This window comes from Notothenia coriiceps, unplaced genomic scaffold (genome assembly GCF_000735185.1).
Source record: "Notothenia coriiceps isolate Sejong01 unplaced genomic scaffold, NC01 NC01_scaffold00037428, whole genome shotgun sequence".
Classification (NCBI taxonomy): domain Eukaryota; kingdom Metazoa; phylum Chordata; class Actinopteri; order Perciformes; family Nototheniidae; genus Notothenia; species Notothenia coriiceps.
The window spans coordinates 46680-61972 of record NW_011370129.1 but is presented as its reverse complement, the minus strand read 5'-3'; the positions used below and the strand labels follow the sequence as shown (position 1 = coordinate 61972).

Below are 15293 nucleotides of genomic sequence, written 5' to 3'. Positions count from 1 at the left end.
AATGAAATGCTGCGGTCTTCATTATTTTTGATTAGAAGGTTCCACCATGTGTGGTCATCTAGTAGTTATTATATATCCACATGTCACAAACACCACTATGTGTGGTCATCTAGTAGTTATTATATATCCACATGCACCCCTAAAAAGTGTCACTGCATGAAATGAGTTTCACGCCTTTGGTCGAGCTCTCTGAGTGCATCCAGGTATGCAGTGACCTTTGAAGGAATGACTGAGCGCAGTGAGTGATGGTGGGTTGAATACAGTGGGGGGTCATCAAAGCTTTTCTCAGGCTGTTGGCCACAGGAGCTCCTGATGCAGGAAACAGCTTTCCTGCTGCTCACTTTCCAACCAAAACAATGCAACCATTAGAGGAGCAGGTCGCTGTCCACAGGAACCTGTGGTATTAGTGTTCCTTTCATCCTTGTTTGCAATAGCCCATTTAAATGTATATCTGCATTTACTGTCACTGTTAATTGTATACATCTCAACAGCAAAACCTACATCAACACGTCCTGAACAATGGTCTCAAGTCGCGGTTTGAAACTGGCCCACTGGTAATGAATCACCAATAGAAAGTATTTCCTGTCCATTTCAACAGCTTTGCCCTTTAACCCACAAAGCAAACAAGACACTCTTCCCGACTTCAACATACACATATGAGTTTGTTCTTACTTATATATAAGATGTCAGAGAGGTTGGATTTTGCACAGGAAGTTTATATTGAGGCTTAGTAACAGATGAAAACATTATTATGTCACAAAAACCAATTCCATCTAAAATAAACACTTCTTCAAGTTGATGTATAGATTTACAGTATGGATGTTTATGTGTGTTTTGTTGAGCAGTAAGCCTTTTCTCACCACACAAAGAGAGCGAAAGCTTTAATAATGAATGAAAAAGCACCTTCTTGTCCCTGAGGGTTTATTCCCAAAGGGGCCCTGAGTACTGTTTGTGCACTCAAGTGGACCCTTTGGATATTTGGGATAAAAGCTTTATGTTTTGTCTTGGTGATAATGGTTATGTATTCCGAAAATGGTATGCAATATAGCAATAGGAACCAAAAAATCGATCCATAAAACAGATGACTTAAAAACAAGATATCATTCTCAGGAACAGTAATAAAAGCATATCTATTTTACTGTTTTTTTTAACCATGTTCTTCTTTGGGGCTTTTCCTGTTTTTCCAGCCTCTATTTTAAGGCAGTTATGCCTGTCATCACTTTTGTTTGTATTGACGTTTGCGACAGTTCGTGATAATGCAACATTTTAACAATTTGTCTACATTAATGATAGCTAAGCTCACTGTTATTTGGTTAAATAGTTTCCTAATATATTATCAGTTTACTGGGAAACTAACCATGCACATCAGGTAACATTTATGTACAGTAGATGATCTGATCCTGAAGCTCTCCTGATGCGGTGAAGAACTAGGAACCCATTTACACGGGAACGCAAACGAAACGCAAACGAACCAAATTCGATTTCAAAAAAGTCTTCTGTTCACACAGATACGGCTCAATAAACTTGTCCCTTCCCACGAGACCGTTCGATCCGCTGGAGACGCTGTAGTACATATGACGGGCCTGTAAGTGGTGCTGTACTTCCGCCACAAAATACACCAAAAGCAGCGAAGAAGACCCCTGAGCATGGTTGCCATGGTTGCCCGGTTGCCCTTCTGCTTATTCTCTGCGGTGGATTTAGCAACATGTAGCCTAGTTCATGTAGTTCTCCATGTCCACTTGTTGCAGATGGTTGTGGTAGAGGAGCTGTAGATTTGGGTGAGCAGCAGAGGTGGGCAGAGGCGGGGCTATGGCTTCATCGTTATCAGGAAAATTATCGTATAGGACGTACACACGGAGCCGTTTGGCCCCCCAGAGCGTTCCCTATACGCAGCTCTATCCTTGGAACCCATTATCGTTTTAGGGGTCCGTTTCCGAGGTTCCGATACGTCCTCATGTGAGCGAACGGGCTATACGAAAGATAAAAGTAGCGGATACAACCCGTTTCGTTCCCGTGTAAACAGTACCTAAGCAGCAGCATCTGAGCACTTGATGTGTTAATCTGCTCTGTCTCTGCAGAGACTGAGGCAGTGCGACTCTCATGCTAATTCTGAATTATCTGGGAACATTTCCAACTGAAAACAGCACCTATTGTTTTACGCCCGTTTCCCTCTGAGAGACCAGAGCCACAAATACCCTTTAACCTTGTGGCCCGATGGGGGCAATTCACACCTTTTTTACATGTAAAGAAATGGAAATGTCACTCCATTGGAGTCTTGAATGGATGCCGGCATTACATTGTACAACAGCCATTTGACGACTTAATTCTCCTTGACATCTTTTGTTTTCAGCTTCCTTTGGTCTGAAACTTGAACATCACCGCGTCACCAGTTCACCAAGATTACATCTCTTGTTTATAATTAAGAAAGTAGAGCACACAGAAAGATAAATGTCAGCATGTGTGCTCAAAAGTTGTTATTTTTATGCCTCATCTTGACATCTTTGTAATTTTGGCAGATTTATTGCGTATGATATATTGCATTAGTGCTCAACAAAGACTGTGTGTCTGCCTATTTGCATATTAAGAATATAGTCCTGAATACTATTATTTTGTGCTTTGTTAACTTGGAAATAGCTAAGACGACCCACTGACCTGCTCTTTTAAAATGAGTAAGCATAACACTTGTATACAAGCTTAATAAAAAGGAGGAAGTATATCTTGCAAAATGAAGAGAAAATTAGTCAAAGGAGAACTTAACATGCTATTTACTCTGTTAAGGAGCCATATGGGTGCTAATTATAACCAAGAATTCTGAGCTTTTGTGTCATGGCTGCTTAAGATGTAAAAGTGCACAGATGTTCCTACAATTACAGGGCCTGCCTGCTCAGTCCTCCTCCTGCTTTTTAGCCAGATCAGGTGGAGACATTTGTGTTAAGAGACTAGAGATAGGCGAGTCCTGATTCATCCGGATCATTAACCCGGATCCTAGAAATGAGCTGGTCGTGACGAGTCTCCCCTCTCCATTAACCCAAGTCCTTTTGAGTCCTACACCTGGTGACGTACAAATTAAAACTATAAATGTTGTCACTCGCTACTCTCCTTATAACATGTAAAATCACATTACAACGTACCCCAGTCCATCTGCCTAGCCCAGAGGTGCCCAGTACGTCAACCGCGGGGGCGCAACCACTACCGCAGTCGGCCTCCTCCCCCTTATCTTCACACCCCTTATACTATCGATCACAGTCAAAGCTCAAAAACGTCCGCCCCCTACCAGGATCTTCCGCTTCTCCGACTTTCGCCCGCCGACTGCCCAATCGAACAACGATCTGGTTCTCTCCGTTCACACGCCCTCTTCACACACACTCCGTCCGTCCCACACCACGGCGAACTTTTACGAGAACACAAGACACCCTGCCTCTCCTAGAGCAGCTACCGCCCCAGCACCCCCCCGCCCACAGCACCTTCTACTGTTCCCCCGCCCCCGCCCGCCGGCCCCCCGCGCCCCTCCGCCCCCACACTAGCCTTCACCGACCGCACAACAATAACGAAACACTTATTTCACAAATTTTTAGATGTGTGCGTGTTGTGTGGTGTGTGTGTGTTGTGTGTGTTGTGTGTGGTGTCGTGTGTGTGTGTGGTGGTTGTGTGGTGTTGGTGTGTGTGTTGTGTGTGTGTTGTGTTGTGTGTGGTGCTTGTGTGTGTGTGTGCGTGTGTGTGTGGTGTGTGTGTGTGTGTGGTGTCGGACTGATCACATGACAGGAGAAATCTCGGTCTATCGTAACGCCCAAGGAAACCACAACCCGAAACCCAAATCCAGGTCACACTTGCCAAACTGTCTCACAGGTCCCTTGTCGACTCCTCTCCCCTGAGAACAGTAGATTACTACGACGTCCCGAAATCACTCTCACCATCTCCACCCAGCCCGCCCCCGTGACAGTGAAGAAAACTCTACATCGCGTTATAAATTCAACAGCCGACTTTCTTATAAGGTGTCACTCTCACATACACAACAATCGAAAACGCAGCCAGCGTGACGTAAAACAACCAAACAGAGTACAAACAGAGATAATTGAAGTAACCAAAGCCGGCCGTGAGCTGACTAAACTAGACAGTTAGTTCAATTAGCCCCCCGACTTATTCACCGTCCCCTCCGGTTCCCTCCCTCCGCAGTTAAACCTAGTTACAGACTAAAATATGCCTCGACCTAAAACAGACTCTACTGAGCGCCTCAGAATGNTCGCTACAGGGTGTACTTTGAGGGTTTTGACTCTGCAGACCGTTTACATGTGCTTTTCCGGTTATTACCCGTCCCTTTGTGTGTTATGAAGGTTTTTATGCATGTAAACGGTCTGCAGAGTCAAAACCCTCAAAGTACACCCTGTAGCGAGTAAAACTCGATACGTCACTGTCCATTGATTCTTCCGGGTAACTCATGATGTCATGCGTTACCCGGAACCAAATGGACCAATCCGTGGAGCCGTTACGTTAAGCCCCCGCTGATTGGTCCAAATTGACCAATCCACGGACTTCCTCATACACACACTCAGTGCAAGCAGCTCTGCTGATCTCTCTTCCCTGGCTGCAGGCTGATAACAGACAGTTGGGATCGCGGCAAAATTCTCTCTGCAGACCCATTCTCACAGCGTTTATCAACTTTTTTCTTACTCAATATCAAGCCCCACTTATTGTTTTTACTTGGGCTGTGACTTTGTGTGTGCTCAGGGTGACTCTGGCTGTGTATCGCTAAACAAGGAAACCACACCTCCACGGAGCTCAGCGAGATTCACAACGTTCCGACCAATCAGAGCATACTGTGCTCACAGGGAGGGTGGGGGCTGGAGCTATTGGAGCTACAACGAGCCGTTAAAGGCAGAGAGTGAAATTCAGTGAATACACGTAATTTACAGAGATGCTGTATGAGAAACCAAAGTGATTTTGGAAAATTGCACAATATAAATCTATTGTCGTAGACCTCAACAATGGAATTATGATCAGTGGAAATGGCCATGAAATGGGACCTTTTAAATAAATAAAAGTCTGACTCCAAATGTTCACTGTAGAAAAACAGTGTCTAATACTCATGATGCAAATAGATAGGTTTGGTCAGACTACACAATGACTGCAAAATAATAAACCACTGAGCCTAGACTTATTGTATACTTTACAATGAAAGAAAATCCTCAGCATATCTACAGAATGTTCTGCTCTTCCTAGAGAGAATATTCACAAAGGACAATACATATTCATGTTTTTGGCAGACACAAGTATTGTGTCGTTAAACCTGGTTAAATAAACAAAATCCAGAGGAGAATGACTCACACTGATTAACATGACATTCTGTGAGTAACGTCACCCTGTGAGGTTTAGCCCTCTCCATGCAAACTGTGATTTCCTCACACCGTGTTCATAAGAGCCAGGGCTTTTGAATTCCAATTAAGCAAACAATGCTGAATCATTTGGGAGAATCATGATGCATTCAAGAAGTCATTACGTTCCCCACCCACAGTTTAGGTGCTTATTAAATCGTGGGTAGGTAGAATTGGAGAAGACAGCAAGAGTAAACTTGATTTTAAAGAATTATTCAATTAGAAAAACCTAGCCCTATGTCGCTGATTGAAGTAGCTATAAGCGCTAGCTCCATCAATTGCTAAATCCAGTGAGAGAGTTGCAAAACGGACATCCTTTTAGCTACAAGTCTCCCTCTAAAGCCACTCCCCCAAAACTGTTATTATGATCGAACTATACCATAATTAAGATAGACAACAAATATGGTTATTGTGATTGTCTTCTCTTTCTTTTCTTGAGCATTTGATTTGTTTATTGTTGTCTGAATGTAAAAAGCATTCTACCATATGACACATATTTGTATGCAATACATTTCCACCCCTAGCTATAATTGTCATTAAAGTTGAGGCTGCTGTTTTGCAGCGTGAATCAGCAGATTTGTCATCATCAGTCAGTTTGATTAAGGTGTGATCGTTTGGTGATTCAACTCAAGAAACTATATATTATATTCTTCTAGGTTTGGTTTGTACATTGTGAACCAGTATGTATCATTGAATAACTCTCTGCATATGGGTACGGCAGTATAGGCTTTGTGTCTGGTCAAACAAGTTGAAAAACATTGATGTAGTAATCTTGACAACAACAAAATAACTGAAATATTGAACTGCATTCTGGGAACAAAACATATTTCTCTGAGGAATATGAATTTGCTTTATTCAAAGTGTAACAATAAAGCAGCCACAGCTGTGTGATGCTGTCAAATCCAGATCATTACTAATGGATGCAGTCAAATAATTGCCACACCAAAAAAGCTATAGTTTTCCTTCAGCTTTGGATCCATCTTCTCCAATATAAAATTATATATTATCCTATTACTTCAGTTATACATCATGAGAACATCTATAAATGGCCTCCACTGTACCAGGGAGACAGCTGAGAGGTGCTGCATGTTTATCCAGTAAGCCCATCTCCGCAGCTGCAGCAGCATCCAGGTGCTTTCTGGGGGATTCAGCATGTCAGTCACACACTCGTAGCAGCACCTGCCCTCCCGAGAGACAGGAGCCTAACAGCCCAGCCTATCCAACTGTATGCCGTCTAACCTTCTGCCCCCTCTGCGTGGGGCTCTTTGGAGCAGGATGTGGCTATACAGGCTATTAGCTCAAACCCCAGCGGGTTCTGAGGAAGCCTGACATCCACGACCCTGGAAGCAGTGGTTCCTCCTGTGGTGAAACATTTATTCTTTCATTTGTTTTTTATTCTTTCCTTTTTATTGCCCTGTTGTCCCACATTGCAGATTTTTTTTTTTTTGTCAAAGTAAGAGTTGTTGCAAGAAACAAAGCAAATTTAATATTATTACTTGTTTGTTTAAGAATGGTCATTGTGCTGTGTTTTATTAGGAGAAATAACAAGCTGGTATTTGGTTTTTCCCAGGAATAATAATCTACGTTAGCTGATATGTGAACTATTGTTTTTAAACAGAGACTGACTTTCATGTGACCTTGTATTGTCTTCCTCTAAAAATGTACACATGACTGGCCGCAAACACCAAGAACAGATCAGTTTCATTGTTGAATATTTCATAGTCTGGGTTTCTTTTTGGTTATCTGATCATGTTTTTCTGTTTGCCCTCAGGAAGGCAGAGCCACAGTCAACCAGGACACAAAGCTGGACAACAGGGTGATTGATCTCAGGGTAAGTTTCTACCTGAGCTGAGGAGAAAAACAAGTGAAAAAATCAGTGAGCTCGTGACACAGCCAGCACAGGATCTGTCTTGATAAATCCAATCTCCATAGTTCACATTTGATGCTTGTGTGTATATCTGGGGAGATGAAAAGACCTGTTAGCTTAGATATTTGAGGCTATATCCGTTCAAGCAAGTCTTTTCAGGGCTAATTATCGATATTTTCTTGCGAAACGAGTTGTTTAATTCATTTTAAATGTTCAAGTTCTATAATAACAAGGGGTTTCTTGTTTTATTGTTTGCATTTCAATGGTCTGCAAAGGCTTAAATCCCAAAGTTCCCTCCAGTGGGAGTTTCTCTCCCACAACCCCCCTTCTTATTAAATGCCTCCATTGGACTCCTTTGTATACTTTGGCGCCATAGTGACATCACCATGTGATACTCACTCTTCAAAAGGCTAATGCTCCAACGCATTGTTCGTGATACGGGGTGGGACATCGTTAAGCGGTTGACCAATCACAACAGAGCCAGCCAGCAAACCAATCAGAGCAGACTGGGCTCTGGTTTCAGACAGAGGGTGAAAAGAGGTGCTGCAGTATGAGAAAAATTAAGAGCTTTTTGAAAATGGATGAAGCATGGAAACATGTCACAGTAGAGACACAACATACAAATAGGAACCTGAAGATTAGCATAATGGACCACTTTAATGTAACTAACATTTAATCACATAGTAAACTAAAAAATGGTTTAATTAACAATCAAAGGAGAAATATTAAGCATTTTTGATTTAAAAGTGAAGGCTGGCAACATTTTACGCTATTAAAAAAATGCAAATCAAACGGAGGTAGTCTGTGATTTAGCGGGCTGATGCTATCAGTCTCTAACAATGTGGGAGATGTGCTAACCCTGTACCAGCAGCAGCAGATACCTAGCCACAAAGCATTTCATTGTCTTTGATCTGTGCCCCTCACATGTGTTATGCGGCAGGCAGGAAGACGCTCGCACCACACAGCCTCACAACAACACCTGTTTCTGTAGCACGGAGCTCTTTGAGCTGGTGGACGCAGGTCTGTCATCAGTTCTGCACTTTAGAGCGGAGTGAAGCTATAAAGTGCTTCCCACACTGAACACAGACACTCCAAAAGGGAACCATGTGCCTCAACCAATAATCATTTAGTTTCTACAGAACTTCCCGTGTAACTTGACCATCCGTAACATAAAGTGTTTACTCGATATCACTGGAAATATTAGCTTGACATTTTATTTGTATTTTAAAGGTCAATTTTAGTTTTCTTCAGTTCAATATCAGAATGAGCTGTCTGACAGCAAAGTTAAGCGGTGAAATTGTTCTCAATATAGCTTACGCTTATACATTTTTTTGTATACGTAGGCCATTTGAAGGGGGGTTAAAATACAATTTACTCATGCGCCCGAAGTTTGAAAAATATGAATTCTTTAAAGCCCAAGTTGCTAGTTTTCTCATGTAAAAACAAATTCTCAAGATTTTCAGTTTGCTATCACATTAGAGAAAGAAAAGTAGCTAATCCTTGCATTTAACAAGCTGTAACAAGTGAATACTTGACATTTTATAATAAAGTAAAACTTTAAACCTAAAGTAGGTGATTATTTTCTGTCAGCCTCTGATTGATTATTTGTTTCAGCTTGGCCTATTGTTGTCACACTGGAAATGTTTTGCTACTGTGGAAAACTCATATATCAGTAAACCGCATTCAAACGGCAGAGAATCCAATTATTGAACCTTTGTTGAAGTGGAAACTCTCCACGTTACTAAAAAGAAGAATAAAGGTGAACCCAGGAAAACATTGAAACCCTCCTGTGGTGGATCATCCCGCAGGCGGGCATCAAACCAGCGCTGCGTGCCACATTGAGGTATGCGAGGTGCAGGTCTATATGTGGCCCCACACTCTTGGGACACCATCAGAAACAGTTTGAAAGTGTGCTAACCGCTACCCACCCACTCATCACCTTTACTCTGTCGACAGTCTGTAAACAGGAAGTGCTTTCTAATCTCTGAAAGTGGTCCTGCACATACTGGTTTTGATTTTCCCAGGTTTGACACGAAGCTAAAGGCACAAATGAGCAATATGAAATATGTGGTTAAAATGATAGTTTTGGTTCACAGCTCTTTAAAGGTTTTTCCAAACGGACAAATGTACCTCTTACTCGTCTTCTTCTTTTTGTAACAAATTCAGATTTAGACTGAAAGAAAAGGAACAGCCAGACAGCCCTGAAGCAATGTCTACAGGTTAATGAGCCTGCCACTATTTGGACATTATCACCTTTCCATTCTGCAAACTGTTATCCAAGAGAGGCAGCCACGAGTAATGGTGGGGGAAAAAAGAGTGAAACCTTTTAATTAACGCAGAGCTGTGAATCTCGAAAGGGACCGAGATCTGTCTTCATGGAGATGTAAAATAACGGACAGCAAGTAAACCTCAACTGTTGAAAATGTTGAGGTCATTTGAGATGAGTCAGTTGATCGAAGGGGAGTGTTTCTGACATGCTCTGTGGCCTAACTGTTGCAGTTTTGGAGGGGGATTTGGGGCTAGGGTTTACAGTAATCTCCTAGTTTTAGTTTGAGCTGTTTTTGGACCCCGCCCTGGGTTTCAGCATTTACATTCATAATGATAGGTCTGCAGTACCTGGGGCTCCGGCTGGCTTTTATAAGCACGTTCTGCCCTTGCCAGCAAATAAATGCTTCGCCCTTCATGTCGAGAGCAGATATTGGCAGTCTCATTTTTTAAAACATCTGTTATGATTGCGTAATAAATCCAATAAATCAAGCTAAGTGTAGTAATCTCCCTGTGTGTGTGTTTCCTCCCAAAGACCACCACCAGCCAGGCCATCTTCCGCCTGCAGTCAGGAGTGTGCAAGCTCTTCAGAGACACCCTCACCAATAAGGGCTTTGTGGAGATCCAGACCCCTAAAATCATATCAGGTACAAACACACTCACTGTCACGTTGATCCTGCCCCAGGGGGAAGGGAACACTAAACATGAAATGAATCATATTTGTATTGCATGTTTAAGTAGAGGCACGCTTGTTTCCATATCACCACCCACAGGTGTCCCGTGAGTCATCGTGTGACAGTTGTAAAGTCGGTTTCATGTATCCATTATTTTTCATATCAAACTTTTGAAAAACAGTTTGAGTGAGTAACAAACAGTCATAAAAATTAGTTTTGAAGCAAACACCTGACAGGGAGGTATAAGAAATATTTTTTTTGTTTAAGACCTATCAGGATTTTAATCTAGCCCAATGGGAATTGAGATGCATCGACCAACTCTCACATCAGCTCCTCCACTCGCACATTTCCACACCTTGCCTTTCTAATTTGACAGGAGAGGCCTTTCATAAGCTTGCTCCCAAAAGACATTCTCCTCTTTTATTGAAAGAAGAAGAGTCAGAGATCTACGCACAGATATTTGCAAGAAAGTTATTTTGAGTTTCCTGACACGCTACCCCTCTTACCCTGGTGTTTTTCCTCTACATCACATATGGGGGATGACATGTATACAGTTTACCTTGTGATTAAACTTAAGTTGGAATACATTTGATCTTAAAAGCCTAGAGAAAAAAGCTATGTGTGGTGTTTTATAATATAATAATACAAGCTTTATGTAAGTCAGCAGGATTAGTCTAAAATCATCTATTATAGTATATTGAATTTCTCACAAGAAAAAGTACCCTTCTGTGCACTGCCACGTGCCTCTGGGATTTGAAATAGACTGTGGCACAACCTACGACAGTCTCACTTCCTCTTTTCTTTAAGAGCCAATGATATGGGCCTAGCCTGGCATGGCTAAATTCAAAAGTGGCGCTCTTTTATTTTGGCGGCACAAGTAGTGTAGTCGTAGTGTACAATGTGTGCTTTTTGTTAAAACCGCATCTTCCTGCCTGCACACACCCATGGTACACAGCGTGTGCTGTGTGAATCCGCACCCTGCTATTGACGTGGGAATGAGAGAATATCAGATAGTACCCTCTGACGCATGTGCCAAATAAGGAAGCACAGATGTGTTATGACAGTCTGGCGCGCGTTAGGCCAGTATTTGTTTGTTTGTTTTGATAAATTGCGAGGCAGCTGTTATTAGTTTTTTGATGACATTTTTTGACTTTTGTGAACATCCAAACAAGTGAAAGGTCTGTGGCATAGTCTCTGTTGCCCTGAAGTCAAAGGAATATTCTTATTGTTCAACAAAAAAACATTACAACCTAGTTTAATGGAGTTCCAACTGATACCTCTTTCGAAACGGAAATATGTTAGGATTGCCCCTGATTGCAAATGTGTCAGCCGATATCCATGTTTAGAATATTACTTTGGCCAATGTTGATGTTTTTTCTGTCTTTTCTTTGTCTGTTATCCATTTCCATTTTGTGCCAGGGAAACAAAAACATATTTTTCCTTCAGCCTTTCATCACACACCTTTTTAAATTAGCACAAATTCAGTCAAACTAATTCATTAAACTACCTTTGATAGAATATTATTTCACAAAACAATTAAAAAAGCAGTTTTTCTTTCATTTGTAATGATTATAAAACATATTATTGCATCATATTGCTATTCATTCATTTACATGTTAATAATATACAGACAATTTCTTAGTTCATGCATTTATAGATGTATGGTGAATAAAGATGAACAGAGACTATGTGCTGACTCTCCATCCCTCATGTGTATACCATCATTAGGGTGGCGTGTCTACATTTGTAAACGGAGAAATCTCAGTTTACTGCAAAGTAAAAAAATGTGTCAAAAACAGTTGTATTTGAAGCATTTCGTGATGGTAAAACCTCATCTCATATCTAAAAGTTGTGTCTTTACACTTCTAGCTGCCAGCGAGGGCGGAGCCAATGTCTTCACTGTGTCTTACTTCAAGACCAGCGCCTACCTGGCCCAGTCCCCCCAGCTCTACAAGCAGATGTGCATCTGTGCTGACTTTGACAAGGTCTTCTGTGTGGGTCCAGGTGAGACTGTCCACTCAACACATTCTCATTCACTGACTGCCAAATGAGCAGCAAGAGTGTCGTGAAAAAGAACGTGGACCCCATTAACTGGGATGACAGTTTGAAAATGGCTGCAAATGCATTTAGAGTGTTAAACTTTAACAGACCTCCCCCTGTTGCTTTCACCGGGGTCAGAGAGGCAGCAGAGTGTTGGTGACACAATGGACTTGTAAAATACTTTATGGCGCTGTTCTGAGTTTAGTAGACCGCTCAGTTCTTCAGGTAAGCTAACACTGCCACCATCTGATTGAATGTAACAAAATAACAAACATACAACACATTCGATATGCAGTCTTCCTTTTTCATTTGCCTCACGCATGTTATTTTAAAGTAAAACACGTCTTGGCACCGAAATCAATGAAACATTGGAGAGATGGTGGTCATTTAGTATTCTGCAGAGCGGGCCGAGGTCTGCTTCTCTGAAGCTCTGCAGAGAAATCAAAGGGCTTAAGGTCATCACTGCTTCTAAGGAAACTGTTTACTTACCACTGTTGCCTTAGATACGGATGCTCCAATTAATCTAGTAAGGAGAATTGGGACTCGAAATCCCAGTGGCCAGAAGTACTGTTGCCATATGTAGTTTAGAGTTGTTTCAGCAAATGCATGCCATATAACTATGTAGGTGATAGACTCTGTGGGCATACCAAAGCATAAATATGTATGTACAGATCTATAAATCCGTACATATGCAGGTTTTTTCAAAATGAAATTGTGTGCAAGTGCACATACCTGATTTACACATTGAAGCAACTTTAATTGCCTGCTTGCATGCATGTGTAAAGACCCGTCTATTTAAAAGAACAGAAAGAAAGAAAAGCTCACATCAGCAAACCCTCCAACACTTCACAGCTCTGGCTGATTGCTTATTGCACTTATTATTTAATAATGATCACAAAAGTACCTGCCATCAGTGATGATTTAGACTCTAGCATTCATCGCATAGATATAACAATCCAGGATAGAATGAAAGTAACAATAAAGGAGAAGGACTTACAGTAGCTACATGTCTGGTTTATGATTAGCATTTTAATAGGATCACTAGTATTTTATTGTTGCCTTTACTGGTGATATTATAATAGTATTCAAAGTTTCAAACACATTGATTGTGTGACATCATGGGAATATTGTGTCCAGATGGTTACCCTGGTGACCTTTTTAGTGTTCTTTTGGATTGTGACCTGGTCAGGGGTATATCTTTTTGCATCCTGCCACTTTTCCTCCATTTCCCCTGTTAAGACATTTATATGAATTTGGCATCCGTTCAGTTTTCAGGGCAGAGGACTCCAACACCCACCGTCACTTGACCGAGTTTGTGGGTCTGGATATCGAGATGGCCTTCAGCTATCATTACCACGAGGTCATCGACTCCATCACTGACACCATGGTGCAGATCTTCAAGGGCCTGAGGGACAAGTAAGATCTGGATTCATTCAGTGGAGCTCAAACTAACAACATTGTTGATTTTGACTTAACACGTTTTCAGGGTATTTGTTTTACTCAGACTGAGGTGACGGTAGAACCAGAAACAGATTACATCCCAGAGTGCTTTTAGGATTGTTTTCCTACTCCAAACAGTCGACAGAATCAATTCCTGAAATGAAAATTCAGTTGGTGGGGAAAAGTCCAAATATTGTAGGGTAGAACTATTTCAGCTGTAGAATCCATCTTTAAAAGTTTTCACCCACTTCTGCCCATGTGGCTTTACTGCCACCTAGTGGAGAGACTCAGTGCAGCACATGTAAAGAGCTGTTCAACTAAAATACAAGGCAAAGCTCTTTTGGCGGGCCCATATTTTATTTATTTCTCATGGCAGCCCTGATGAAGAACAGACTGGCAGCGTACATGGTGACACATCCAAACAGGCTGCCTAAATGAGGGATTTATAAAGTTATTCTGCATTTAGTTTCAGTTTAATCATCAAATCTATTTTTTACTAGCATTCTAAGTATTCTGTAGCCATGCTGTATTGTTGAATGTCTCTCCTGTTAGCAGTCAGCATGAATTCTTGAGAATATTGTTAATTGAGAAAAGTAGAAGGGACTTTACATTGGACAGTTCGGGGAACATTTGTGTTTATTTTCCACTTTTTATCTGGTTTTGTTCTGGAAATAGGTGATATTTGGTTCCATAATGATACCAGCCTCCTTTATAGTGTAAATGTCCCTCTCTGTCTGTTCCAAAAACAATCTCTGTTCCTCTTTCTCAGGGCGCTTTGACATTTTAGCTGTTCCTCCTTGACGTAATAATAATTCTACATGCAAAATCTGTTAGTTGTGTCTCATGCTGCTTTGAAAAACATTGATGATGCTTATGCCATTCAGCCTAATATTTTAGCACCTTTGTTTTGTCACTTGTGATTGAGTTACAAGCATTGCTCCTTTTTTCTACCTCCACAAGTTTTGCTCTGTTTATAGTAAGACAAATGTAGAATATGCTTTAGAAAAATATAAAATGCCTCTGTAAGTAAGTGTGGGCTGTGACCTCGTTAAGTGAACCACCAACAGCAAGTTGTCTGACATTTGGCTGTGTGGGCAGGAATTCTGAACCCTGGTTAGTAGATTTGAATGTGTGTGTCTCTCCGCGTCAGCTTCCAGACGGAGATCCTGACGGTGAACAAGCAGTACCCCAGCGAGCCTTTCAAATTCCTGGAGCCAACTCTGAGGCTGGAGTACACCGAGGCTCTGGCCATGCTGCACCAGGCTGGGGTGGAGATGGGCGACGAGGAAGACCTCAGGTCAGAATCCATCACACAACTCTGCTGCCAAATCCCACTCATTCTGACTTGATTTGACAATAGCAGAAATACATTTGGACATGAGTTTAAACAGAGGAAAGGGGACATCAGACCAAAAACTTGATTTTAACATTCAAGCCTTTCTTTGATCACGGCTGTTTTTTACACAGTTAATTTTAAATGTTTTTATTGAAACAGCGTAAAACCACTAAGAACATTTATTTTATGATATTTACTTGCAGGTGAGTTGCTGGTAAACAACGGGACAAAATAATATAAAGTTATATTTTCTAAGTAAATGTCTTTCTTTTTTTCTGTCAGTACACCCAATGAAAAGCTGC

The 15293-nt window shown here is 41.4% G+C and overlaps 1 protein-coding gene across 1 annotated transcript in view; it reads left to right on the top strand.

Moving 5' to 3' along the window:
- Positions 1 to 7119: 7119 nt before the first annotated feature.
- Positions 7120 to 15293, top strand: part of dars1 (aspartyl-tRNA synthetase 1) — a gene marked incomplete at its 5' end in the record, with an annotated part of 15044 nt that continues 6870 nt past the window's right edge. The window contains 6 exons of the mRNA XM_010796969.1: positions 7120 to 7200; positions 10037 to 10148; positions 12045 to 12179; positions 13484 to 13631; positions 14806 to 14952; positions 15274 to 15288. Of these exons, the coding sequence (XP_010795271.1) occupies positions 7120 to 7200; positions 10037 to 10148; positions 12045 to 12179; positions 13484 to 13631; positions 14806 to 14952; positions 15274 to 15288 (638 nt within the window). The remainder of the gene's footprint in view (positions 7201 to 10036; positions 10149 to 12044; positions 12180 to 13483; positions 13632 to 14805; positions 14953 to 15273; positions 15289 to 15293) is intronic.